Source organism: Agrilus planipennis, unplaced genomic scaffold (assembly GCF_000699045.2).
Source record: "Agrilus planipennis isolate EAB-ADULT unplaced genomic scaffold, Apla_2.0 scaffold120, whole genome shotgun sequence".
In the NCBI taxonomy this organism is placed as follows: Eukaryota; Metazoa; Arthropoda; class Insecta; order Coleoptera; family Buprestidae; genus Agrilus; species Agrilus planipennis.
In genome coordinates, this window is record NW_020438891.1 from 183,460 (window position 1) to 211,273 (window position 27,814).

The window sequence follows — 27,814 nt, forward strand, 5'->3', positions numbered from 1 at the left end:
AAAAGAAAAAAGTGATAATTTAGAATAAAATAGAGAACTCATAAAAACAAATTTTTAAAAATTCTAACTTATTGTAAGTAGACATATAATACTTAAGAGTATTAAGTTTGATTAATCAATCAAAATCGATAAAGTAGAGATCAAGATAGGACTAAAACTAAATTGATAATAAAAAACATCTTTTTGAGATTGATTTTCAATTAAATTTAATTAATATGTTGCGTCAGGCAGAACATAGGTACCAGTCAATGCTAAATTTTAAAATTGTCAATAAACACCAATAAACATTTATGGTAATCAAAATAAAAAATATGTAATTATCTGAAAATGTAAATGTAATTTGTTAAACCAAGTGCATACCTAGGTATGCAGTAAAAGAAATTCTTCTCGAGGTAATTAACGATAAGTACATGGCCAGGTTGCACTTATCTGTCCTTAATATGTTATTATATACATACAATCAACAAATATATACATCACACAATTTAAAAGTAGATATTTTATAACAATGTTGTAGTTACCTTGACTTTAAACCCACACGACCAAAACCACAAAAGTTATGAAACATTTTGCGACAAGTTATTATAAAACACTAGCTCAACGGTTGCTTGTGTAATCAGCTAATTGCAAGATTTTATTTCACGCACTATAACTTTTTAACCATAAAAACAATGCAAAAGGGTCGTCAACTCCTTATACCGTACACCAGAAAATAATCATTGTATAAAACAAACAAATGAAGTAGGCACATAAAACAATAGAGTCGGTCGGATGCCTGACCCACCTGAATCTTTTATTATTCGCATTTCCCGATTTAATGCGAAAACAAACGATCAAAGGCAAAATAAAAGAAAAACAATTTAATAGTATTGAATTGAAACATTACCCATTTACAGTCATAGGTAAAAAAAGTGTACGTGTCCAATTTTATGCAAGAATAATTTTAAAAAAGCAGCATCTATAGTAGGAGCCTTCCATGAATGTGATTTTTTTCAGAAATATTCGTTTTAAATGAAAATTTAAGAAGGAAATTTAAAAATTCAATCCCTTAAGATATACATCTTGTGCAACAAAAAAAAAATAGCACAATCAAAATTCATCAATTGGGGCATTAAATAAAGTTGTTAAGGCAATTAAAAAAAACTAATACATCCACAGTTNTACATCAGCTTTAAAAAGAGCTTATTACTAGAAAGGAATTCTACATGAAGGCAAAAACTAGCAAAAAATTATTGTTTTAAACAGCAAAATAATAAGCATCACTTAATCCCCTCTAACGATAAGTTAAAATAGTGTTTCCATATTTAGCAAAAGCTATTCAAGCAAGTTATTAAAAAATATCTACCTATTTCATGCAAAAAAGGTAAGAAAAACAAGGAAATCCAAACATGTGTTTACATCAGCTTTAAAAAGAGCTTATTACTAGAAAGGTACCTCGTTTTGTAGCTAGTAAATTTAACATAAAAAGTAACTATTATTATTAGCAAACGAAAAACGAGCAAGAGAAAAATCTTTATAGGAAAGCCAACATATACCTGTAAGGTATTAAAATTAAAAAGAAAAACTGAGGTGAGTCCAGGACATGTTTGAATTTTTAATTGTAAAATAGTTTTAAGAAAGCCTACCAATTCAATTTTAGTGCCAGAGGTCTTCTGGCCTCGTTTTCTGCATTCTGCTTTTAATTGGTCTTTAGTATAAGCAAGAAGGTCCTCAGTGGTTTTGCTTCGAACCAAATTTGTGTTATCCTGTGATTCAGATATGGAAGATCTAGTAGATAAATTTGAAACCGATATCGAGTTTTGAGCATTTCTAGACCTAATTCGTTTGCCACCCATGACCTATGTAATTTGCATGCAATTAGTATTAAATATAATCTAAGTTCATGTTAGTATACATACACAATAAATGATACACAAAATATATGTAATGCATCTAAAAGTATATGCCTCTATTTTATACTTTAAAATTACTTAAATAATGGTAAATGAAATGAATGATTATATACTGATATAGTAAAGATAGTGTTGCTACTACATGATATGTGTATTTACATAGGAATATCTTCTTATTTGAAGGTATTTATTTTGTTTGAAAATGAGAAGATAAGGTAAATATGAAAAAGTAATGTTGAATTAAAAACTAAGGCGCATAATACAATATAATGAAAGGACTGAAATTTGGCAATACTCTACCCTTTGTGTCTTTGTGTAATTACAGTAGGTAAATGATGTGAAATTGTAGTACTTATTTTAAATTATGATTTTTTATGTATTTTGCAGCCAAAAATAAAAACATACAGCGANCCCTCTAACGATAAGTTAAAATAGTGTTTCCATATTTAGCAAAAGCTATTCAAGCAAGTTATTAAAAAATATCTACCTATTTCATGCAAAAAAGGCAAGAAAAACAAGGAAATCCAAACATGTGTTTACATCAGCTTTAAAAAGAGCTTATTACTAGAAAGGTACCTCGTTTTGTAGCTAGTAAATTTAACATAAAAAGTAACTATTATTATTAGCAAACGAAAAACGAGCAAGAGAAAAATCTTTATAGGAAAGCCAACATATACCTGTAAGGTATTAAAATTAAAAAGAAAAACTGAGGTGAGTCCAGGACATGTTTGAATTTTTAATTGTAAAATAGTTTTAAGAAAGCCTACCAATTCAATTTTAGTGCCAGAGGTCTTCTGGCCTCGTTTTCTGCATTCTGCTTTTAATTGGTCTTTAGTATAAGCAAGAAGGTCCTCAGTGGTTTTGCTTCGAACCAAATTTGTGTTATCCTGTGATTCAGATATGGAAGATCTAGTAGATAAATTTGAAACCGATATCGAGTTTTGAGCATTTCTAGACCTAATTCGTTTGCCACCCATGACCTATGTAATTTGCATGCAATTAGTATTAAATATAATCTAAGTTCATGTTAGTATACATACACAATAAATGATACACAAAATATATGTAATGCATCTAAAAGTATATGCCTCTATTTTATACTTTAAAATTACTTAAATAATGGTAAATGAAATGAATGATTATATACTGATATAGTAAAGATAGTGTTGCTACTACATGATATGTGTATTTACATAGGAATATCTTCTTATTTGAAGGTATTTATTTTGTTTGAAAATGAGAAGATAAGGTAAATATGAAAAAGTAATGTTGAATTAAAAACTAAGGCGCATAATACAATATAATGAAAGGACTGAAATTTGGCAATACTCTACCCTTTGTGTCTTTGTGTAATTACAGTAGGTAAATGATGTGAAATTGTAGTACTTATTTTAAATTATGATTTTTTATGTATTTTGCAGCCAAAAATAAAAACATACAGCGAAAAGCAAATAATTACCAGTAACAGAAGTTTATGAATTCACTTTTGCTTTATGCATAAAATAAATGGTATTAAAAACATACATAACCAACCATGTGGAAACATCAGTACAATAGCTACTTAAAATGGTTTAATTATGCTTAAAAGCACCTGACAAATAGCATGTAAGCATGATTATTTTAATAATTGCCATGTTTAGGCAATACTTACTTGAACTATCAATTCACTATAATAACAAAAATTCAACGAATGTTATTCACTACTCATTTTTTTAAGAGTACATGAACTACCAACACTAGAGAATGCGCACATTAACTGGATGTCGTGTCAAAAAGCTAATGGTTACGAAACAAATTTTTAAATATTCAACTAAGAACTAAGCAAGATATTTTGAGACCGAGCCAATTATTTCCAACGATCACTTTTAAACTAATGACAAGTACAAATTATTTCACAAAAGAAGGTTAAGTTCAATACAACGAACCCCGGCTTTTATTGGTCATTAAATAATCAGCTGAGGATCGCCGGGCTCACACCACAACTTCGAGCCTTCTACTGAAACGACGAAGTTCAACTTCTGCAAGCCTTACCGTAGCTGACGTCAGAAAATCTGAAAAATTTGGTCATGGGCGTAACACAAGAGTTTACTATCACAAAGAAATTATGGGTTTAATGCAACTAAACAAACAGAAACTAAAAATATGTAATAGATTAGCTTGCATAACATTCACTCTTCATATTTACTTACATATAAAACAATTTCTAATGTTTAAAATCAAAATTTAATTTGAATTTAATATTAATCTTGTTGGACGCCTATGCTTTTTTCCCGTATTTGACGTCAGCTACTACTATAATTTTGGCTTCAGGTTTTTATGTTTTCAATAGAAGACAGGTTTGTGTCATTGATATAAATTAGAGAAAATTGATCTCCACATAGGCAACCAATATCACAGATGAGTTTAAACGGAAATTTAAATTCGAATTCGGTATAACAAGAAATTAAAAAACTGTAAACGAAAATATTTTTAAATCTATTTTAAAATGATAATTATCACAACCGTATAAAAGAGTATACAAAAGTTATACTTAATTAATAATAGTTTACACCTCAATTAAAATTCTATCCTTTGAGTCGTTCTCCTCTTTAAGCAAATGTGCAGGATGTTTGTTTTTGATGTGCCCTTTTAAATAAGAACTGCAAATGAATGAATGACTACAGTAACTACATTTAAATGGTCGCTCACCATTGTGAGCTCTCAAATGTTTTTCAATTTGCAATCTTGAACAAAATTTTAAAGGACACACAGGACATAAGTGTTTTTTTATTCTTTCTGGAAAAACTTTGTCACCAATTCCGTGTTTCTTAAACAAATGTCTTTCCAATATTTCCTTCAATTTATACTGTTGCCCACAAACTTGGCATTTAAATTCTCTCTGATCTGAATGAGCCTTGAGATGTTTCACAAGTTCGGCTTTTGTACAAAAGCCTTTGTCGCACACGCTACAAGGAAATTCTTTCCGGTCTCCGTGACGTTTCATATGTACATTAAGAGCGCCCTGGGTGACAAATTTTCGACCACAATTGGTGCATAAAAATTTCCACTCTTCTGGATCAGTGTGCACTATTTTTTTGTGAGTTCGGAGGTTGTTTCTAGTAGTGAAACTTTTGATATTGCAAATATCGCATTTAAATTTTCGATCGCCAGCATGCCTTTCGTTATGATGAAACAAGTCGGAACTGGTAAAGAATTTCTTGCCGCAAATGCTACAAATATATTTGCGAACTCCTGTATGATGATTCTCATGACGCACTAGACGCTCCTTATTCGGAAAGGCTTCGTCACAATGAGTGCATTTGAAGCAATTTTCAAATGAGTGCATGCTTCTAAAGTGGTTCATTAATGTAGTAGTTTTTGTGAACTCTTTTAAACAAATTTTGCACTTTTTATCCTTTTTTGTTGGAAAAAATTTTGCCTGAAATTCAGAATTGATATTTTGTTTCACTTCATTCTCGTTGTTTTCACAAATAGTTCTACTATTGTTTTTGTCTGTACTATAATCACTAAATTCGTAGTTTACAACAATTTTGTCTTTGCAGTCTACTGCAGGTTCATTTTCAATATTGACTTCCTTATATAAGTTTTTTTCTGCGCAATGGTTTTCCTTACTTATACAACTCTTCTGAATACATTTGCTTTGTTCTTTATGAGTTTCCTGTCCTAAATTTCCCTTTTCTTTTGTAGCTTTCTTTTTATGCTTTACTTTGTGTGCTTTTCCTACATGTATTTTGTAATTACGAAATGATTGAAATTGTTTTTGACATTGTGAACAATTGAAAAGCTTTCTATCTTTACTCTTTGTAACAGGTGTAAAAATTTTCTTCTTAGTTACAGATTTTACATCTAACTTACTCAACAATTCATCAGCAATTTCTATATTTAAGGATTTACTTTGAACATCATTAGTTCGCCATTGTAAGTCATTTTGTCGTAATGTATCACTTTCTAAGCATTTTCGACGAAATTTAACTGATGTATTTAATTCCTGAATACATGTTCCACAAATATACGGCGGTATAGTATCTTTATTCCAGTCCTAAACATTGTTATTGTTTGTGTTAATGAATATTCACTCAAAATATAATAAACTTACAATCTCCGGTACGCAGTAGAAAAGCAAATCATTTATACTCGTTTCTCCTTCATTAACAACTGAGGTATTTGTCAGATTTTTTTCTTTAATTAAACACACCTTACACAAATTTAGAGAAAACATTTTGTTTTATTTTGAAAACAACTATTAAGGTTATGTTGCTCTAATATTTGAATGGGTATTATATTGCATGCCTTTCTACTGGAAATTAGAAGCTAAAATTTTATACGTGTTCCTCTTGTGACGTCAGAAAATTGGCAAAAATTGATCAATGGCGTATCCCCAAATTTTTATTTCGTTAAATTTAATATACATTTATTTCCTCTTACAACCCGATATTTCGACTTGCAACTCAAAATTTCGATTTACAACTAAATTACGACATGCAACTCCAAACTTCGACATAAACCAGAAGATTTCCACTTACAACTTGATATCNTTTCTACTGGAAATTAGAAGCTAAAATTTTATACGTGTTCCTCTTGTGACGTCAGAAAATTGGCAAAAATTGATCAATGGCGTATCCCCAAATTTTTATTTCGTTAAATTTAATATACATTTACCAAGAAAGAAGGCAACACTTTCAAATATGTGGTACACGCACAATCAGCATTATTTTATATTTATATTCCCTGTAAAGATAACAAATATAAATTAACATTTCAAGTTACTTTTAGTTAATTTTAACACATAATTGTGAAGTATTTGCCGGACGCCTATGGTTTTTGCCTTACTATGACGTCAAATCTTTCACTACTTTGTGGCTTCTACTTATAGTACAGCACGTTGACATTACGGGCTTTTAATTAATGAAAAACTAATCAATTGAATTGAAACTTTGCTTAAAGTTAAACAGCGCAAATTTCAAATTATTTCTTTTACACACTTATATGAATGTGTTCCACAATTTGTTTTCAATAATTAAGATGTTTTTTATAATTAAGACGATGCAATTTTTCTAATGTAGAAAGTAAGGTATACAAAAAAGTAATTGAAGAGTTTTTGAATTTTCCGCAATATTTTCTTCTTCTATTTGTAAAAAAGTAATGTATACTATGGAATTGTTTATTATATAAGTACTTATGCGACGAATTAATAAAAACCACATTCAAATACAAAGGAATGTTACATTTGGCGCTACTTCTTTACTTAAGTACACTATTGTTCACAAAAAAATGACAGATACTCATCAAATTATTGGACAATTGTAATTAAACCTTTTGAGATTCACTTTTGGGAGTATCCGATGGAGCAGAGGACTTCTCCCGGTTTTTATCGCCAAAAGTGGATAAATCGTTGTCATGTTTACTTCTCATGTGCTTGTGTAAATTTACTTGACGAACAAAGCATCGTTCACAATAGTCACATTTATATGTCGCTCCCTGGGAGTGTATTTTTGCGTGCCTATCCAATTGAGTTTGGGTATAGAATTTAAGATTACAATTGGGACAACTGTAGCTGTTTATGGACAAATCTTCATTTTGAATTCCATGCTTATCCAGCATATGTTTTGCGTATTTCTTCTCAAATTTGTATTCTTTTCCACAAATGTTACACTTGAGCGTCCTCTCGTTCAAGTAAGAACGTTGGCTTCTTTGAGATTTAAATGAATATGTGGATGGGGTGTAATTTTTATATGTACAGTATTTCCAGGAATTACTTTCACTAAGTGAATCCAAACTGGCTTTTCTACTGCTTTCAACTGACGCAGATCTTTTACTTTTGATTTGATAGTTTCTATTGAGATTAAATATGTGTCTCATGCTTGTTAGAGGAAAAGCTATTGTACAAAGGTCTTGCAAAATTTGCTCGGTAGCAGATTTGGAGTGGTCTTTTACAAACGGATTTATGTAATTATATCCGCATCTAGAAACTGTTGTGCTTTTATCAAACGAGTCAATGCTACTTGTACCATCAGCTGTGTCTTTATAATACTGGATAAGTTTCTGTTCAAAATCCAGTTTCTCGTTAGTATCACTTGCGATGGAACTTAATAAGTCATCCTCTGAAACGTTTACGGATTTATCTTGTACTAATGGGAGCAGAACTTCTGCTCTCTTAGAGCGCTTCCTCACAACTCTTCCAGATAAAATTTTATCTACCGATAAAGATCCGTTTTTTCTGCAGTCATTACATGAGTAACACCCCCTAGCATTTCCGATATTAAATCTTGAAAATCGTTTTATTAACTTGCATGGACTGTCGGAACATTTAAGGTCAGTTTTCAGACGTTCTTTTTCGAGTTCTTTTAATTTGGTCTTCAACTCATCAATTTCAGGTGTTATTGTTTCTGTGAGGCTTTCATATTTTTCTAAACATTTTTGTCGAAAATCTACAGCCACATTTAATTTTGCCACACATAATTCACAAACGTAGGGCGGAACTTCCGAACAATTCCAATTCTGATTGATTGACAATTAGATAATTTTATATCATGTTTAGTGTAAATGTTTTTTGAATACTTACAATCTCAGGAACGCAAAACGAAAGCTGTTGTTTCAAATTTGTAATGTCTTCCTTTTTGAGGAACACGTCTGTTAGATTTTCATCTGCCTTCTGACAAATAATGCAAGAATTTTGGGAAATCATTTTCAATCAGTCAAATCATTTTCTAAAATTGTGTGACAGGCACGAAAATCCGAAATAATTTAATATCTAGTGTACTATGATGTGCCATTACCTACATTAAAGTGCGTGTGAAATATAGAACCCCAGCATATTTTTCAGGATGCGCAAATGGAGTATAAAGGATTCTTGGAACAGGAATTATGAATGTGTTCAATAATTCCTAATAACAGTTTTAGAAATATTAGTCTTTATTTTTTTTTTTATAACACAATACTTGTAAATAAAAATGATATTATAATTGTATAATAAAAATTTGCAGCCCTACTTCTGCTACCTGCGCACAAAGAAAGTATTAAAAACATTCTAACAATAGTATATAACTAGTATCTATCGTAAATTAACATATACACGAAAGTCTGCATTCAAATTGACGAAAAACGAAACAAAAAAGTGAATAAAATTAAAATAATTGAAATATAACAATCCTAAATTACTTAATTAAATAAACTATAAGAGAAAAAATATATTTACTAAAAAAAACAGAGGGAAAAAGTGCAAAAAAAAAGTAGTAGAACAATCTGCTTTTTAATGATTATGGTGCTTGATATATAGTAGGGGGTAACACTGATAATAATGAAAGGATTTAGGTTTGATGTTTCTATTATATTATATTTTAAACGTTATAAAATCTTAATCTACTTTGCTTTTCTTTTTTTCCTATCAAAAGTATAAAAAATCTACTTTAGAACTACGTTAAAATGCCTAGGAATGTCTATAAAAATATTGGCGATAAACCTGCATATTCAAATTTCAAACAAAATGAAACAAAATTGCAATTTATCTACATACTATTGATAAATCAGGCATTGTCTATATATTATATTATTATTTGACTCCACATAAATACACCCTTAATGTTTGCAATGTTGTTTCATAAACTTGTTTACTATTCATATTTTCTCCTGTAGGTACTGGAAACACTTATCTTCAAGCAAGTACCAAGCATGTTAATAAATGTAGATAAGTGGTAAATAATGATGATGATTTATTTTTGTCTTAATCCAGTATTATGAGAAATGCAAGGTTCAGCTGTGAAAAAAAAGTATTGAAATATATAGAAATAGAGTCAAGAAACTTGTCAAAAATAAAAAGCGTTACCTAAAGGCCATAATTAGTCTCTATAATTCTTTTTGGTTTTTGGAGCCAAGAAGAATCACGTGGACAGTCTTAGTAACGAAGAAAAATGTGTTATTGTGGAATATTGAAAATTGAGAAAGATTGTGTGAGTGAGTTAAATAAATAAATTAAGGTTTATTGCACCAATTAAGTGAAGAAAAAAGAGGAAGTAGAGTTAGACATATACTGCAACCGGATACACAGTAGGTAGATGATATATTTTTGAAGTACATACACGCCACGTTAAACTATTGCCTTATTCTTAAAAATAGCACCAAATGTGTTAGTTCTAATTCATTCTTTACCATTTTATATAACGGTGCGTAAATAATTAAAGGTATTGGTTAAATATACAATCGCATTTAACAATAATCATTAGAGAAGATGCAAAATTAATTGATTATAAAGCAATATATACGAGTAATTATTTTTGATGTATGTGAAACACTCTTTGGCACGACGTGGAGTTAACAAGACGGGACGACGCTCTTGGATGGAACGACGCTTCGATCAGCCAGTCTCCTGACTCGTCGTCGGTTCCTTCCGCCTCACCGTCAAGACTTGCCACTCTCTTTCATGCTTTCATTTTCATTTCCTTCAATAAAAATCAATTTCAATGTTTCACATTTGCCAGGTGACCCGTGACCGCTAATATATTTTTATTTTTATTATTAAAATTTGGAAAATTACTTATGCATGCATCTTATACTATAATATTATTTACTCAGGTGCAGCTTTTTACCTTTCAAGTTTTTCTATCTAGTAAGTACTTAATTGCGTTCCTGGAATTTTTCGGGCCTAGATGTCTGAAAATAATACCTTTCGTCAATAAAGCTTAATTTTGCATCTACTCTTTTTTTTAAATTAACCCGTAATTATTATGCATATACTTAGACTTTTCTAATTAAAGCAAAAGAGTTGAAAGTTCGCACATTTTGTATCGGTTTTATGTACTCAGTGGAATTTTATTCAAAAAATTATAAAAGGTAATAATCAGAAGTTAATATCGATTTAAATTTAAATTGAGTATCTACCTTAAGGTAGTGAAAAAAATTCCACTAGAGATCTGAAAATGGCTTCTTGTTCCTGTTAAGGTTTATTATAAATTTTCTAAACCAGTACCTATTTAATATTAAATTTAATATCCTGGATGATGAAATTTTCAACTCTCCTTGTCAAAACGATCTTAAGTTAATTCATCTTAAACAGCAAAAAAGAAGGCAAGAAGATATAAACGTTAAAGCACGATTTTCTCAAAACCAAAAAAAATTCTCATTCATCTGGGGTACGTCATGATATTTTCGTGTCATAACACTCGAATTAATTTAAATTCTATTTTAAAATAAAACCATTATTGCACCCATAATTTATTACACAGAAGGCCTTTCTTCTAAATTTTGTGTGAAATAGGCGCAGGAATCCTTGAGTGCTTTGTGTATCCAGGTTTCGAGTCTTTTCTTGGACTCGTGTGGATAGTCATTTCGTCTCCATTTACTATCAATTCGTCGTCATCAAGGACTGTTAAACTGCCATATTTCCTTAGTAATATTTTTACCTGTTCTGCAATCGTTTCGTCGTCCTTGTTACTTTTTACTGTTTTGAGGAGTTCTTCTCTCAATTTCCCTTTCGTGGGAGATGTGTTTGCGCTCTGGGTGGTCCTTCTTGCGTACGACGCGGGGCTGCAAAGACTTCTTCTGGTTGCAATGTTTCTGTTGAAGGCTGAAATAGGTGGAGATGAGCTAAAGGTGTCTGCAGTGAGCGACGGTCTAGTGCTTTTCTGACGTCCGCTCCAAGTGCTGATGTTCGGTTTGGAGGTTGACTTTTTCATCGTAGGGCTGTTGGATTTTGTCGTTTTGGGGGAGGCGTGATGATCTGGTGAACTTCTTTCATTGCTGTTTGATCGACTCACTGGTTTACTCCGGGGATGTTCGAAGGATTTTTCTTTTGTTATTTGTGGCTTGTTTTGAGTCGGTTTTGGAGTGCTGCTGTTGTAGATGAAGGAAAATTTCGTTTTGCGAAGACCAGCATCGTTTGTATCGTCTTCGTAATCAAGAGAATCATGATGCTCTGAAACAAGGAATGATCAGGACGAAATTGACAATCTATTTTGGAACATTACATATTATATTTAATTACTGTGTACATACGTAGTATAAACTTACCACTTTCGTCTGCATCTTCAATAGAATTCTGACTGATAAGTGAAGCTCTATTTTTTGTCTTGTCGTGAACAATTCCCAAGCTTCTGTATCCTTCGTCAGACACTTCAGAAGCGTTGTCGCTGTGGTCGGTGGAGTGATCTGAGACTTGTAAACTGGTTTCCGATTTTAGCGTTAATCTATTGCAATCTTGACCATTGCGGCCAAGTGGTTTCGTGGTTCCGTACGTTGGAGATGAGCTGTAATTTGTGGGGATATATGGTAAAGATTGGGGGCCGGATGGACTGGACGATAATCCCCTTTGGGGAGTACTTTTTGGACTTGACAATTTTGTGGTATGTGTAGATACGTAATTTGGCGTGGGACTTCTTGAACGGTTAACTGGAGGAGCAAGGACTTTACGTGGCATATTGGGAGAAACTGAACGGCGAGAATCGGTGTAGGAAAGATGGGAAGGCGAACGGGATCTAGAACGGCTTAAAGAATTCATGGGAGGACCTAGGTAATCTTTTGTAGGAATTCCATTTGTTGGTATGTTCGGTAGTGAATTTCTAGGCGGTGATCTGAAAAAAGAAATTTTTGTTAGAAAATGTTATGGCTGAATTGAGTTTTGCCTTTAACTTTTTGTAGTGATACTGGCCGCAAAAATATTAATAATAATGAACGATAAGTTAGTTAGTACTTCCTTCATCGGTGTAATCCAATCTTAACAAAAATGTAAATGTGAAAAGGGAGGGTTGGGTTGTTTGGGGTTGTTGTCTTTGCCTAAAAAAGAGTTGAGATATGCCAAGTTTCATAAAAGGTATAACCGAATTACGCTCTTTGATATTGAATCTATAATTTTGCCAGTTGTATTTATATTTACCAGTTTAAATTCGTAGCTTTTAAATTTTTTCTTTGTATACACCTAAATTTTTATGTCACTCAGAAGTGGTCTAAATTTTTGGCTGATGAGTCAATCAGTAAGTAAAAATTATCATAGGAATATTAATGAAATTTGGGGTTCTTTGTGTTCGATGGGGTCCCATTAAATATTCAAAACTGCAAGTGGGTAGATGTAGCAGTTTTCAAAATAAGGGGGGGACACATAGTTTGAAATGGTTCGTGTGGTACACACACTTCCGGTGCCGTCGACTGAAGAGGACCTTAATTGGTCTTAGAACGACCTGAGGTAGAGGGCTTTTAGTTGATAGGTTCGAGGACTTCTTCTTCGGGAATCCGACACTACCCAGTCGTACGGACGGCTGGGTGTCTTTTGAAGATTTCCCCTGTTCCACGAAAACAAAAAAAAATCGGTGGCGCCTTCTTATTATTCTGATCTTGCCGTATGATTAGAAACTAGATTTTTGTCTTTTTTGTAATAAACACGAAAAATAATTCGTTTTTCATTTAATTTTTATGAGGTACTGTTGCAATTATTGTACCACAATGCCAAGGGTTAATAAATTTTGAAAAATTATCAACCATGTAAACAGTAAAGAAAAACAGTACAGAATATTTTACACATTAGCTTTTTATGTCTAGTTTCGTAAGTTTCTTCTGCAGCATGAAAATAACAATTTTTACGATTCATTCAAAGTAGACAATAAAGTTTGAACTTTATTGCAGTTTCAGTAGCTATTTATTCGTAAAAGGTATTATGGAATGTCATTTTATGGCGTTTTCTGAACAAAGGATTGATTACGTTCTGTGATTTTTTAGATTATTTATCGTCAAACAATATTTGCAAGAACTAAAGCTATTACTTAAGCATCTTTTGTTGTCTTAATTAACGTGTTCATAAAACAGACTTTTCAAAAGAATCTATCTATTAATTTATTCATGTTATTGTTTTGCGTTGTTTTTTTTTTTGTAAAAATTACAATAAATTAACCATTTACCTGTCATAGTACACCTGCGCTCTGTGTAAATCGGAGGCACCTGGTTTGCTGACAAGCCTGGCCCCTTGCATACTTCTGTGTTGAGTTTTGCATCTGCAAGGGTCGTGTTTGTCTAAGTAATGGGACAGGGTGTCCCAGCCGCCACCAACACGTACCATAACGTGATTTCTTAGAATCTGAAAAAAAAACACGTACCCATTTATTTTTGTTTTTTTTTTCCTTATTTATGAAGATAGAAATAGGATATTAACAGTAACCTAACCATAGTAGCACGTTACCTTTTTATAACAGTGTATTAATTATAACGAGAAAATTCATAATAAACTCTTAATATAAACAGGACCGTTTTTAACCTGTTGGAGGCCCTGGGCAGGTAAGGATCACAAGGTCCCCATGACATTGACTATTTTGTTAAAACAGCCAGAAAGGGTGGATAAGCAAAATTATAAATTTGTTGAATAATTTTTTTGTTTCTTTACAGTCACGATAAAGGAATAGATAATTGTAATACAGTAGAGCCTTGATGGAAGCGTTATATTCATTTTCTTATTCTTTTCAATTTGGAGAAAGAGCGCTCTCCAATGCCGTTAGTTATCATCATGCATAAAAAGCTTCTAAATACACTTTATACATTGGGAAGTGTGTTTTCAATTTTGTTTTGTAATTAATCGTTGATTGCCCCCATCGGTAACAAAAATTGGTTTTCAATTGGTGGATGGATCTGGCAGAAACTAGGGGACCCCCGTCGATCGCGGGGTCCTAGGCACTTGCCCAGAATGCCCAATGGAAAAGAGGGGCCATGGTACCTACTAAGTATTGCTGACTCTTCCTGTTTTATGCTGATGAGTTCTTATCAGGCATAATATTAATAATGTACAATGTACAATGTTTTGAATGCCATTTTCATATATTCAAAAAAGGAAACGTTTGTTTGCATGATGTGCTCCTTTCTATAGGGTTGTTCGGAAAGTCATTTCGTTTTTCCCCGACAGACGATTTAATTGTATTCTTTTGCACCCAACTCCACATTTAAGCCGTATAATTTTTATATGCTTTGAGAGCTCATAAAGCAAGGCTTGTGTGTGAATGGAGAGAGATAAGCAGCATTTTTACTACAGAAAGGGTAAAAATGCTGTTCAAGCCAGAAAGAAATTGACTGATGTGTATGGAGAAGGTGTGTTGACAGTACGCCAGTGCCAGAACTGGTTCGCTAAATTTCGATCCGGCAATTTTGATGTCGAAGATGCACCACGTTCGGGAAGGCCGGTTGAAGCTGATAAAGACGCGATAAAGGCATTAGTTGATGTGAACCGGCGAATAACAACACGTGAGATCGGATTGAGGTTAAATTTATCAAATTCAACAGTTTATGACCACTTGAAAGGCCTGGGATTATCCTCGAAGCTCGATGTATGGGTTCCCCATGTTCTCACAGAGAGAAATCTGTGTCGCCGCATTGACGTCTGCGATTCGCTTCTCAAACGTCACGAAAATGATCCGTTTTTGAAGCGCATCATCACTGGGGACGAAAAATGGGTTGTATACAACAACGTCAAACGCAAGAGGTCATGGAGCAAAAAAGATGAACCGGCTCAAACCATTTCCAAAGCCGATATTCACCAAAAAAAGGTGATGCTGTCTGTTTGGTGGGATTTTAAAGGAATCGTTTTTTTTTAGCTTTTACCGGATAACACAACGATTAATTCGGAAGTCTACTGTCATCAGCTGGACAAACTGAATGATGCACTTCAACAGAAAAGGTCAGAACTAATCAACAGGAAAGGTGTAGTGTTTCACCAAGACAACGCGAGACCTCACACAAGTTTGGTCACTCGCCAAAAGCTTTTACAGCTTGAATGGGATACAATGCTACACCCACCATATTCTCCAGACCTGGCACCATCGGATTATTATTTGTTCCGGTCACTCCAAAATTTTTTAGACGGTAAAACCTTCACCTCAAATGAGGAGGTCAAAAACCTCCTCGATCAGTTTTTTGCCAGCAAAGACCAAAAATTTTATGAGCGTGGAATTATGCTACTACCAGAAAGATGGCAAAAGGTGTTGGACCAGAACGGTCAATATATAATTTAATAAAGTATTTGTTTATTATACGAAAACTGTCTTTCATTTCCACAAAAGAAACGAAATGACTTTCCGAACAACCCTATATTTCCTTCGGACTTATCTAGTTGGATTTTGATACTAATACTTGTAGAAATACTGTAGAAAAAAGGTAAAATTCTACCAGTTAAATTATGATGACACTTATTGTTGATATGGGCTAAGTTTTGGAGAAACATTGATCGATTGTATCCTATTTTGGTGATACAATTTTTCATATAAGGTTTCAAATTGGTTTTCTGGATACTGTTACCGTATCTTTAACTCAGCTGCAACTGCATCAGGTTCATACGAGATTTGAAACCATGTATGGGAATGCCGTAGGTTCCATATGATCTTATAATAATTTTACTTTTGAAAAAAGTAGTAATTTATTTTTGTGAGTGAGTTGTATTCCCGTACTAGTTCTTAAAGAGTTGATAGATCACAGGCGAATGGTAATAGAGAAAAAATCTTTAAAATATCATGTCTGCTTGTTCCCAGTAATCGAAGAATTAAAATCAGTTCAGTCGTTCCAAAGATTACCCCCACATGCCCACATATGAACAAAAAAACAATTCAATACTTCTTTATATAATCCTAGTATATATTATAAAAAATACTTTCAAACTTAGGTACCTATTAACAATGACTGTTAATTGGTTTTCCATAAATGCGTATGGTGATTTGGTGAGATCTGCGAATTCGCATGCAAATTAAAAAGAAAGACTACTAATCGTTTCCCGCAATAGAAAGTTAACTGTAGTGTTACCTAGTGGTAGTAAGTATAGGAGACAACGACATTTTCTTCTATTTATTATTCATTGGATTTACCATGAGCACTGAAATTTTCTGTTAGAATCGTAGTAATTATTTTCTGCCCACGAGGCTGGTTTTAATTCTGCGTTTTCATGAAACGTTATTAACGGATTCGCCTGCCCAGAGGGTTGTTTCAGGCATTTTTTTTTTATTAATAACATACCAACTGGGCCCCACAGTTTACTTTTACTAATACAATTGTTCTAAGAACGTGAATGTGTATGGTATAATTGAATAATACTGAACTGTTAAAAATTTAAGGAAATAAAAACCATTTAACGAAATATGTCATTAAAATAACAACAACAGAGGAGGCGCAGACAGACAGATTTAGACTCATCCATATGGGCGCTAATCATCCTCCTAAGAGACTTCCTTACCCTCGTCTTTAAAGGCGGTTTATGTTCCATCCCTACATCATCCATAAAATTCTAGTACTTTACGTAAACACATACATACAGTGAATAACAACATCAGTTATAACGATAACTCCGATGCAGTTTTTAGTTTAGGATTTGACTCTAAATTTTGATTAGTTATTTGCTTCATAGATTGTTGTTTATTAAGTTTATAGAAGAGAAAACTTGTTCGGACGAATATATTGACCCAAAGATCTTCATCATACCAAAAGCCATTTATTTATTTGGTCACAGTATTCCGGAAGACTATTCCAAGTATCGAGAATTAGTGTCTCAGATATTAGGCATCCCTCTTAGAGCTGTACAATTATATTGCTATATCGAAAGACATTTCTACCTTTCTAGCTCTTATGATCTACTACTTAGACTAGTAAATTTTGAACTCGCTTTTTAAATGTAGTAATTGGACTTCAAATAAACCAGAACTTATATTAAATACGAGTAAAAATTAGTTTTCTGTTTGCTTCGAGAGAATTCGCAATGAAAGTCAAGGCAGGCTTATTTATGTAATCGTTCAGCATAACCATCCTTCATTGTTTTGATCGTTCTTCTGCCAAAAGAAGCATTTGTTTTTTTCAAAATCATTAATGAGAATGCAGTGGATCCTTTTCCTTGAAGATTTAGATTTAGTGCGTTGAGATGCATTGTATTGTTAGTCATAATGTGCATGTCTCTTGTTGTAGGTATAAGGGTGTGCTGAGTGTCAGTCCGTTCCGCTTTAGCTTTTAATTTTTTTAAGGGAACATGCAGAAGCGCAATTATCTCTTGGAAGAGCCGCATGTAGCACATGAGCTGCGGTTTGCCGATCTCTGCTATAGGATGCTGCAATAACGATGTTCTATTAAATATCCGGTCATCATCATCATGAGATCGTCAGTCTCAAGATTGGTTGGATACGCACTTCCACTTCTTCCTATCCGGAGCTAATTTTCGCATTTCCCCAAAACTAGAACATCCCGCATCCTTAACTATTTGCGAACAGTAATCTAATCTAGGTCGACATATCCAATACGGAACAGAAATGTTTTTAATTATATTTCTGTTTCCAAGACTGTATCCTGTACCAGAATGTTTTAAAGTACAGTGGACCCCCGGTAATCCAACAAACAGTTTGCAGGGCAGTGTAGGATTAGCGAATTTGTCGGATTATAGAGTACTGCCTAAGACTTACGATTTAGGCGGTCTAAATATCAGATTTTTCTTTAATTGTCAGTGTTTTGTGCTTTCGCTTCTGAGCTTGTGACGACATTACTAGGTACGAATACGTAATACACAATGAATAAACACATGTAGTCAAATTTAAACTAGAAAATCAGAATCAAAACAATACTCTAGGCGTCGAGCACAATAGTGGTGGTGCGTATAAGTTACAACTTGTTCAATCATGCATTAGCGAAGATTGTCAAAAAAATATTCAATACATAATAAATAATAGACCATGTTGGATTACAAGGGGTGCCGGATTATCGGGGGTCCACTGTATTCGTTCTCCAATTAATGTTGAGTCATTACTTCCATTTTATCATTTCGTCCGTTCGTTCGAACGAGACGTACTGCACTGCTAAGTNGTTCAATCATGCATTAGCGAAGATTGTCAAAAAAATATTCAATACATAATAAATAATAGACCATGTTGGATTACAAGGGGTGCCGGATTATCGGGAGTCCACTGTATTCGTTCTCCAATTAATGTTGAGTCATTACTTCCATTTTATCATTTCGTCCGTTTGCTCGAACGAGACGTACTGCACTGCTAAGTAACACCTTCGAATGCCATTCATTCTTGCCTGCCCTTTATGGTTTGTGTAATTTACTTATTAATAATGTTGTATCGCGTTCCTAGCAAGTATTTATTGTAAAACTACTTCACCACTGTTCGGTTAGAGTACTTACGGCGTAAACAAATACATTAACGGGCACTCAGTTAACGGAGTTAATAGTTCTTGGTTCTTGTAAACTCGGCACTTTGCGATAATAATAAACTGCTACAAATTTGTAACAACTATAACAAAAATACTGTTCTGGAAGGGGAAATGAAAAATGCACTCCAGATAATTGATAGCAAAGCACACGTCAAAAGACGAAAGACGAATTTATTGGATAGGTAATAAAGATAAAAAAGTTAATAAGTTTCAAATTTATCTTGCGATACGGTAATTCTTTTGGCAAGAATGCGACTATCCGCTTTCTAAAATAAATTTGCAATACGTATTTTTGAATGGATTTTATTGCAAAAGACGCATATGTGTAACCTTGCCTGTTATCAAAACTTTTCAGCAGATTATGTTTGAAAGCTTGGTCTTACAGCGCGCTGGGTCCTGGAAGAGTTACTTCTTATTGTTGGTCCGCACCCTGAGCGATATTACTAAATATACTCAACACTAGCACAAGCTACTCCTGAGTTCATACGTCACAATTAAAACAGAAAATATACGCGGCAATATACTATACATGGCTGACAAAAGTAAAGGATCCTAAGTAATCCTAAATAATTCATCGACATCATCTGTCCTATCCTGAGCTAATCTTCGCATTGCCCTAAAACTAGAACAACCCATATCCTTAGTAGAATGAAGATTCTGGCTATAGGGTCGTGGCCTAAGTGGTACCACTGAAGATGTCGCAGTAGTACGAAACGTTTGGACGGAACAGTTCACTTAGACCACGGCCCTATAGCCCGAATCTTCATTCTACTATGGATTCCGGCCGTGAAAAACCATATCCTTATCTATTTGCAAACAGTAATCTAATCTAGGTCTACCTCTACCCCTCCTAACTCCCGTTTCTGTCTCTAATATGTCTCTGACTAGACTTTCATGTCTGAAAAGGTGTCCTACCAACCTGTCTCGCCTATTTCATATTGACTCCCATAGAGTCCTCTGTTCTCCTATTCTTTCTAATACCTCTTAATTTCTAACCTTCTCTATCCACGGTATCCTCATCCGGGCTCTTTGGCTTTACGCGCCAATGCTTTGACCACTAAGCTACGAGAGAAGCATTGGCGCGTAAAGCCAAAGAGCCCGGGTTCGATTCCCGGCGGGGGTGTGACGACAGCAACAAATTCTTCCTCATTTGAGGAAGTGTCTAGTGGGTAAAAATTGAGAATATTTCATATTAAAAAAACTAACTTACTTCGGGAAGATTTCTACATTGTATGTTGATATAGATTCTTTGATCCTTTTTCTGGAATAGGCAAAAATCGAAGACGAGCCAAAATACGTGCAAGAAAAGCAGCTGTCAAAAATTAACTGAGCATTCAACGTGGCCCAACTTATCGGTATGAGTGAGAGACATGGGTACCATCATAACGTTACAAGAAAAATCGAAAATCGAATAAATGTGTACCGCGAAAATTCAAAATATGCTATATTTTTTGAACAGACCGCGTATGTCCAATTTATTTCTTATATTTGGATACGAAAAGTACAATTGCAAATAGCCTTTAATCGATTCTAAGAACTTTAACTTACAATTAGTGTTGACACATGAATCTACCCTTTCTCTTATTACGAGTATGTCGGATCCTTACGTTAAATAACCAATAAATGTACAGACAATCGATGAAAATGCATTCATATGATTATTGAACATGTCCTGTTGCTAGAGACCTTGAAGTACCGCTGATAATACGTATGTTCTATAAGGTATTAGTTAACAATTTATACTAAATACGTGGTATGCGCAAGTCAAAAATTATATGGAATTTGTGCAGCTATTTTCCACACCCATCGCAGAGGGCTGCGAGCTAGTGGTCGTAACACGGTAGGAAATTATCGCCGTTGACCGATTTGTGAAATACGCGTGGTGTATTAGAATATACAACAGCTATTATAATATGTAGGTATTATATGTACGTAAACACGTATGCAAACATTTTAAGTGTATTAAATATTTACAGCATATCACAAAAGTTTGCTGCTATTTGCTGACATAACCCCTCAGTGGGTTAGAATGGATTATCTACGCAAGTTAGAAATTACAAATGCATATTACATTAAATGATTAGGTTTTCCTTCAAAAACATTAATGTAAAAAATGCTAGCCAGGCTGTCGTTGTCATTTCAAGAAAAGTAAGTAATTCGGTGTTTAAGGATACTACAAACTATACTGAGAGTTTTCCTGTAGTTTTCATGGACCATTTAGGCAAATGTTGGAACATTACTAATAATATTCCACAGATAATCTTTCATTCTTTACCCCAACCACCATCTACTCATTCCCATGACTCCTGAAAGGATATTGAAGAGATCCTTCCCCTTTGCCTTCCGGCGTAGTCCGGAGGGACTGTCCACCCACCAGCATCAGTAGTTGGTGGAAATCAAAAAGTCAAAAGTTTTAGTTTTTAATAAATCCAAAATTCCACAAAAACGTTTAAAAAACTAAAACGTTTTTCGAAACCCAAAGTGTGGAATACCCAGTTATAGTTGGAACATTTGAAAATTGACATAGTCCGCAATGAAACTGTCGCATTTAGTTTCTTCTTTCAATTTACTAACTAAACTAGGGTGGTTGCTGACAGAACACCTACTTTTATCCAGGACAGACTTTATAGGGAATATCGTAATTATAGAAAGGAGATGTCAGATAGGAATTGTAGCTGACACAAACAAAGACAATTACACCAATTAATTTGTAACAGAAAGAGATGTAGACAAACAGAATTTGGACATGTTGTCAGCATCGGACTTTATAGAGAGTTCAACATTCTGACGAATCTAGAAAATCAAAGACAAGGAAGATGATACGTCCATTCTCACATAACACATACAAACTGAAATAAAGATGTAAATTTCACTGCGGCGCACTGTGGATGAAACATTAGATGGGGATGATGCCATCAAACGTCGGACTACGTTTGATGTTGGATATCGCCACCCTACAAAAATCGGAGAGTGCTGTGTCTTGATCTTTATTCTTTCTACTTAGAAATAAGCATAGTGCATTTTTTGTTACTGCTACTGCTGTGGCAGCATGTAAAATTATGATTTCAGAATGGGCCGAAAACAGCCCTTATCGAAGCCCATGACGTATCGAGAAACATTCGTGATGGATTGTATTTGTACGTCGTGTAACAAATCACAGATGTGTACATCGGTTGGGAGATAGTTAAAATAATACGGTGTTAGCAGGCGATCAAGTGTGCCATGTGTTCGCAGGCTTGGGGGCAAAATCGTACGAAATGTTCGCGTTTTGCGGGCAAATCACAGCGTTGTTTGCGTTAAAACAGCTGTTTCATGTACATGCTCGACGTGTTATTATACAATACGTATACGATAGTTACAGCTATTGTTGTTTGTAATATGTCTCGCGCCCGTCGGTTGTTTGGAGTGCATAGATAATTGCACAACAATTGCACCACTCCACTTTACTACAACAATGACCACACACACAGGTATACATAAGCAAAAAATTTCATGTGGCGCACAAATAAATAGAAGAAGGAAAATGAGACACAACACACGACTATATCAAATGCAAAAATCAGAAAACGAGAAATAAAAGAAGTAAGCAACTTGACGCTTGTTCTTTATCTTCAGCGAAAGTTTTTATAAACGTAGACCACAACGATGGGCTACATGGCCGAAACTGTATGCTATGTGTACCTGTTCTATTGCTCCTAAAAATGAAGACAAGTATTTAAACAATGTGATGCGTTTAATAACTGACGACACTGTTGTTGAAGAATTCGTACGAGAAAATTCATTTTCGTAAAATTTTTACAAAAAAGTCCATTCGCTTTCGGTGGTGTGTTACAGACGGATGAAGGAGAAGGTGTGGATAGACAATGTTAAGCATGAAGCGGTATTATAAGGAGAAGGGAAATAAAGGACGGTATGAAGGTCAATAAGTAAAAGGGCACCTTCTCACTTTTCAGACATAAAGAAGAAGAAACAGGACATAAAAGAAACAGAGATCGACTTAATAAAGAATGGTGGATGCGCCAGGTACTGCCTTTTTCATATTGGTACTTCGTGTCTCAGGAGTTGTCCTACCATCTTCTCTATCACCATACCATATACACCACATTTCGAATGCTTCTAAGTTTTTGTTTTTCGCAGCGCCCACGCTTTTAACATTCTTTTTGGAATTTTTAAATTAACCGTTCCAGAGCATAGAAGTGACTTCTTCTTGTTAAAGACAACTCGACCCTGCACTGTCCTCTGTTTTATATCTTTTTTGTTCTTTCCATCCTGAATTACCTGATATCCTATACGAGGTCTGTTCAAAAAGTATGGCAAAGTTTGTGTTTTTCAAAAATTATGTATTTATCCATAAATATCTATTTTGTTCCCATCAAAGTAATCGCCACCAGATATTCCTCCTTCGATGCCGTCTTCATCTCCTCAATCGTAGCGTAGCGTCACGTCGTCAATTCATGGATCTCCTCAGTTTCGGGAACAAGAAAAAGTCACAGGTGGTCAGATCTGGGGAACAAGGTGACTGCATCATTATTGGTCTGTTGTTTTTGGTCGAAAATTTGAGTACAAACAACGATGTGTGAGCAAGGGCGTTATCATGGTGCAAAAGTCAATTTTTGTTCTTTCACAAATCCGGGCGTTTCTGGCGGATTTCTTCGCGCAAATTGCTCATAACTTGCAAGTAATATTCCTTATTGACCGTTCTAGCTTGTGGCAAAAACTCATAATGCCCCACGCCCCTGCAACCAAATAAAACTGTAAGAGAAACCTTCACATTCGATATAACTTGGCTCGCTTTTTTCGGTCTGGGATCGTGTGGCAGCTTCCATTGGGATGATTGAGCTTTGGTTTCTACGTCATAAACATAAATCCATGATCATCAGTTATGACCCTCTGTCGAGATTAACCAATTGTTGTACGAATTTTGCGGCGACCAGTCTCATGCTCAAATCATTGGTAGAAATTGAATGACAGGAACCAATCGATATCTTTAGGTCCTCAGCAACTTCTCTAACGATGATTTGACGATTGGCCAATATTATTTTCATTACAATGTTTTCAACTGTTTTCGTCGTTCACATCTCTCTGAGAAGATTTTGTACCACCGATAAACATTGTTTCGGTCCAACTAGTTTCACCATATGCCACAGTCAACATTCGGAATGCGTCCGCGCACTTAATTTTGTTTTTTTACACAAAATTTGATACAGATTCTTTGATCCATTTTTTGGAATAGGCAAAAATCGAAGACGATCCAAAACATGTGCAAGTAAAGCAGTTATCAAAAATCAAAATCGCGATACTTTTTCGCCTATCTTTATTTTCACACATTCCCTTGAATACCAATACTTTTGTAATTTTATTTTGGAAAATGTTTAGTCGCCTTGCGTGTGATTTATTAAAAATTTCCTTGTTTAGGTTGACTTTTCATATGTTTACATTCACGTTTGCAATACGTAAGTACTACCGTGTTAAAATTTTAAAGTGTGTGGCGCGTTCGTTTGAATTTTAAGGAGGCACGTTGCAGCGGCAACGGGTTTGGCAAACCTTTAAGACGAATATTTTGTCTACCAAGAAGTCGACGACATTCAGCGACAGTTTGTTTCGCGTTAAATTAGCCATTATTGCATTGGCAATTGGGAAAACACGACCAACCACCTTGTAAACTGTTTATAGTCAAAACACGTATCGTAGAGATGTCGATTTTTACTTGTGTGGGTACCTGATTAATACGGGTGTGTCTCCGTCTCTCATCGAGTCTCTCTGGTGTCGCTGAGAAAGACTGTAAAATAAACTGTTTAGCGTCTCAAAACGAGAGACTCTAGTCGCTCATAGAGAGATCCTCATTTCGTATCCAGTCTCTGAACGAGAGACTCGAGTCTCTCAATTTTTCAATTTTATTCATTCAGTCTCTCTTTGAGACTCGAATCTATGAATTAACAATTTTATCGTTCGAGTCGTCTCTCATACAGAGACTGTGAGAGATCCATAAAAACACCTAGGCAATAACTGAGAGGCTGTGAAAGACTGTGAGAGACCCTCTCAGAGACGCTAAAATACTCTTAGAGACTGAAAAATTTTGTCTAGGATAGAAACGAGACAAACAAAGGACCCGCCACAATCCATATCGAAAATCAGTTCATCCGTTTAACTGCAATTAGAGTATGATTTCCTTATGATTTTTTGATCCGACGTTCTCATGGGCACCAGATTAAAAAATAAAATGCTTTTGATCTACGGATTAATGTAGTTCACGATTTTCAGGATGTCTAATGTACAACTGGTAGGATAATCAATTCATTAAATCTTTAGGTCCTCTGGATATATAGAAACGCTCAAAAGAAAAGTTATTGGGTCTAAGGAGGAGCATGCTATATTGACCCCTGCTATGTTCTTAATAATTACCTATCTCCAAGGATTATTTCAAAAATGCACTTGATGGTGAGATGTACTTGACTTTAGCTATAATGCGAGTCGAAGATTACATGGTAAAGAGGGTTTTGGTCATTCCAGATACTACAATGGACAGAGGACGATGGCTAGTACTTGGTGGACAATCGTCACCAGAAATATGGAACAAGCATAGCTAGAGACACAGAAAACAGAAGACAGAAATGTCCTAACGCTTAAGAACGAGGAGACTCTACCTGACGAGATGGGAAAAGCCAAGGAAGAAGAAATAGATCGGAACCAATTTTTCATAAGGATTGCGCGGAGTCCTTTAGCCAGGAATAGATTGATCCATTGGGATGATTGAGCTTTGGTTTCCATGTCAAAATCATAAACCAATTATTCGTCATCAGTTATGACCCTCTGGAACTAATTTGGGTTTTCGCGGGCAGAGTCTGACAGCTCCTTAGCAATGTTGTTTTTGGTCGAAATTGAACAATTTTGGTACTTATTTCGCGGCGACCCATCTCATGCCCAAAGCATTAGTCAAAATTGAATGGCAGGAGTCAATCGATATGTTTAGGTACTCAGAAACTTCTGTAACGGTGATTCGACGATTGGCCAATATTATTTTCTTTACTTCATCAATGTTTTCGTCTGTTGCTGACGTGCTCGGGCGTCCAGCACGCTCTTCTTCGTTCACATCTTCTCGGTCATCTGAGAACATTTTGTACCACCGATAAACGTAGCTTCGGTCTAAGGTAGCTTCACCATATGCCACAGTAAACATTCGGAATTCGTCCGCGCACTTAATTTTGTTTTTCACACAAAATTTGATACAGATTCTTTGATCAATTATTTGGCAAAAATCGATGACGAGTCATAACACGTGTTGTAGCAGGCAAAGCAGCTGTTAAATATTAACTGAACATTCAACATGACCGAAGTGAGAGACATGATTACCAACATAACGCCACAAAAGAATCTACGTAACTCGCGGAAATTCAAAATTCGCTATACTTTTTGGACAGACCTCTAACTAGCTTTAACAATTTTAGAAGAATTTTTGTAGGCTCCTCAATTCATTCAAGTGAATTAATTTTTACCACCACAGATAACCTCAAATTGATGAAGAAAAGCTGTTGCTGCTGCTCTGCCCTCGCCGGGAATCGAACCCGTCGTCCACGATTTATACTCATATAAAGCCGTATTTATAATTATCTTTTTGACGTGACAACGTCTTATAATTCGATGGAGCGGCTGCACGCACAAAAAAACATGACTCATGCGGCGTTACCTCGCTCTGAGGCGTTCCATTTAAGGCTTGAAGTGCATGCGAGAGCGCGGAACGAGCGACAAAGAGGCACAATCGGCTTCCGCGTTCGGCAGCGTTCGACATCTGTCTCTCTCCTACTTGAGTGAGCGATGCGTCCGCGTGGACAGCTGCTATACAATAATACATTTCCATATACCTCCTTCTCTATATCCATACAAAATATCTATCAAACAAATAAAATTAAAATTTTCTTTTGAAAAATGAAACCATTCCATCAGTATTTTCTTATGACGTTGTCACGTTCAACTATCGTCAGTAAACCGACTTTACAGACAACCGATTTTTTGAAACTTAAATTAAACGATCGCGAACATAATAATGTTTTCTATTTGCAAGTTTTACAGGAAGGTTGTTTGAAGAATTAAAAGTAAAAAATATTTTACGATTATATAATCAATACAAAAAATTGTAAGCATTGTTATTTAAAGTGGAAAACCAATAGACGTTGCACTGGATAAATAAATTTTGTAGTTCAAAAAGAGGTTATAACAACCGAGTTGATAAGCTAAATAACAATTGCGACGCCCTGTATACATACTCAAAGTATACTTACAAATACAGAAAACAAGTGTATTATTCTTAGGTCGGTATTTTTGTCCTTTTTGTGAACAAAACTTGACTTCCAGACGTGAACTGAGTACCTACCACAGAAGTGTGCATGTTTGGGATTTTTAAAACGGTGCTAATAATAGGAGTTGAAAGGGTTGAAGGCTGCGACCGCAAGACGTTTTTAATTTATTCTTCGGACGACTTATTTGAAGAATGTGCATAACGAAAATGTCATTAGCCTATGTAACAAGAAGCCCTTGCGTTCGTGAACAAGGCAATAACAACGTAATTATGCCCACACGTTTGCAGTTTGTAGTGATTCTTGACTCGGTTTCTTATAATGAACATGCTTACGTAAAAAATAATAAAAAAAGGTATTTTAATACAAATATAAATATTTTTCCTTAAATATGTATGTATATAAAAATAAAGGCAAGAAAATAATATTTAAATACAAATACAAATTTTTTAGTTGTTATTAGATTTTTTTTCTATAAATTAACCTAAC

At 34.5% G+C, this 27,814-nt stretch overlaps 4 protein-coding genes and 1 long non-coding RNA gene across 9 annotated transcripts in view; 1 reads left to right on the forward strand and 4 right to left on the reverse strand.

Moving 5' to 3' along the window:
* LOC108737943 (vacuole membrane protein 1) overlaps positions 1-3,633 on the reverse strand; it is a 16,577-nt gene extending 12,944 nt beyond the window's left edge. Inside the window, exons 1-2 of one of the 4 annotated variants that reach the window (XM_018471132.1) lie at positions 3,544-3,631; positions 2,660-2,872 (exon numbers count right to left, since the gene is read on the reverse strand). In XM_018471132.1, the coding sequence (XP_018326634.1) occupies positions 2,660-2,869 (210 nt within the window). In that variant the 5' untranslated portion in view covers positions 2,870-2,872; positions 3,544-3,631. Of the gene's footprint in view, positions 1-521; positions 784-1,625; positions 1,873-2,659; positions 2,873-3,543 lie in introns of those variants that run through there. The other 3 variants (XM_018471133.1, XM_025981871.1, XM_018471134.2) reach the window with 3 other exon arrangements.
* On the forward strand, positions 2,921-3,701 carry LOC108737947. The gene is made up of 3 exons (XR_001937922.2): positions 2,921-3,254; positions 3,314-3,497; positions 3,610-3,701. It is a non-coding gene; the product is annotated as an uncharacterized LOC108737947 (long non-coding RNA).
* Positions 3,702-4,414: 713 nt separating this feature from the next.
* Positions 4,415-6,195, reverse strand: LOC108737942 (gastrula zinc finger protein XlCGF26.1-like). The gene is made up of 2 exons (XM_018471130.2): positions 5,989-6,195; positions 4,415-5,931 (listed from the first exon to the last, which is right to left on the reverse strand). Exons 1-2 carry the CDS (start codon positions 6,109-6,111, stop codon positions 4,438-4,440), a joined length of 1,617 nt encoding a protein of 538 aa, XP_018326632.1. The 5' UTR covers positions 6,112-6,195; the 3' UTR covers positions 4,415-4,437.
* An 844-nt stretch (positions 6,196-7,039) lies between these two features.
* On the reverse strand, positions 7,040-8,648 carry LOC108737949 (zinc finger protein 521-like). The gene is made up of 2 exons (XM_018471143.2): positions 8,455-8,648; positions 7,040-8,390 (listed from the first exon to the last, which is right to left on the reverse strand). Exons 1-2 carry the CDS (start codon positions 8,575-8,577, stop codon positions 7,200-7,202), a joined length of 1,314 nt encoding a protein of 437 aa, XP_018326645.1. The 5' UTR covers positions 8,578-8,648; the 3' UTR covers positions 7,040-7,199.
* A 149-nt stretch (positions 8,649-8,797) lies between these two features.
* LOC108737948 (GAS2-like protein pickled eggs) overlaps positions 8,798-27,814 on the reverse strand; it is a 202,101-nt gene continuing 183,084 nt past the window's right edge. For both annotated transcript variants that reach the window (XM_025981883.1, XM_025981882.1), the window contains 3 exons: positions 13,772-13,947; positions 11,895-12,454; positions 8,798-11,799 (listed from right to left, as the gene is read on the reverse strand). In XM_025981883.1, the coding sequence (XP_025837668.1) occupies positions 11,123-11,799; positions 11,895-12,454; positions 13,772-13,947 (1,413 nt within the window). In that variant the 3' untranslated portion in view covers positions 8,798-11,122. The remainder of the gene's footprint in view (positions 11,800-11,894; positions 12,455-13,771; positions 13,948-27,814) is intronic.

Bases quoted from the DNA above. Each gene is read 5' to 3' on its own strand.
- LOC108737949 (XM_018471143.2), bottom strand. From the start codon at position 8,577: ATGATTTCCCAAAATTCTTGCATTATTTGTCAGAAGGCAGATGAAAAT. The intron at 8,391-8,454 runs GTAAGTATTCAA...TCAATCAATCAG, and splicing joins CGTTTTGCGTTCCTGAGATT to AATTGGAATTGTTCGGAAGT.
- LOC108737942 (XM_018471130.2), bottom strand. From the start codon at position 6,111: ATGTTTTCTCTAAATTTGTGTAAGGTGTGTTTAATTAAAGAAAAAAAT. The intron at 5,932-5,988 runs GTAAGTTTATTA...AACAATGTTTAG, and splicing joins TCTACTGCGTACCGGAGATT to GACTGGAATAAAGATACTAT.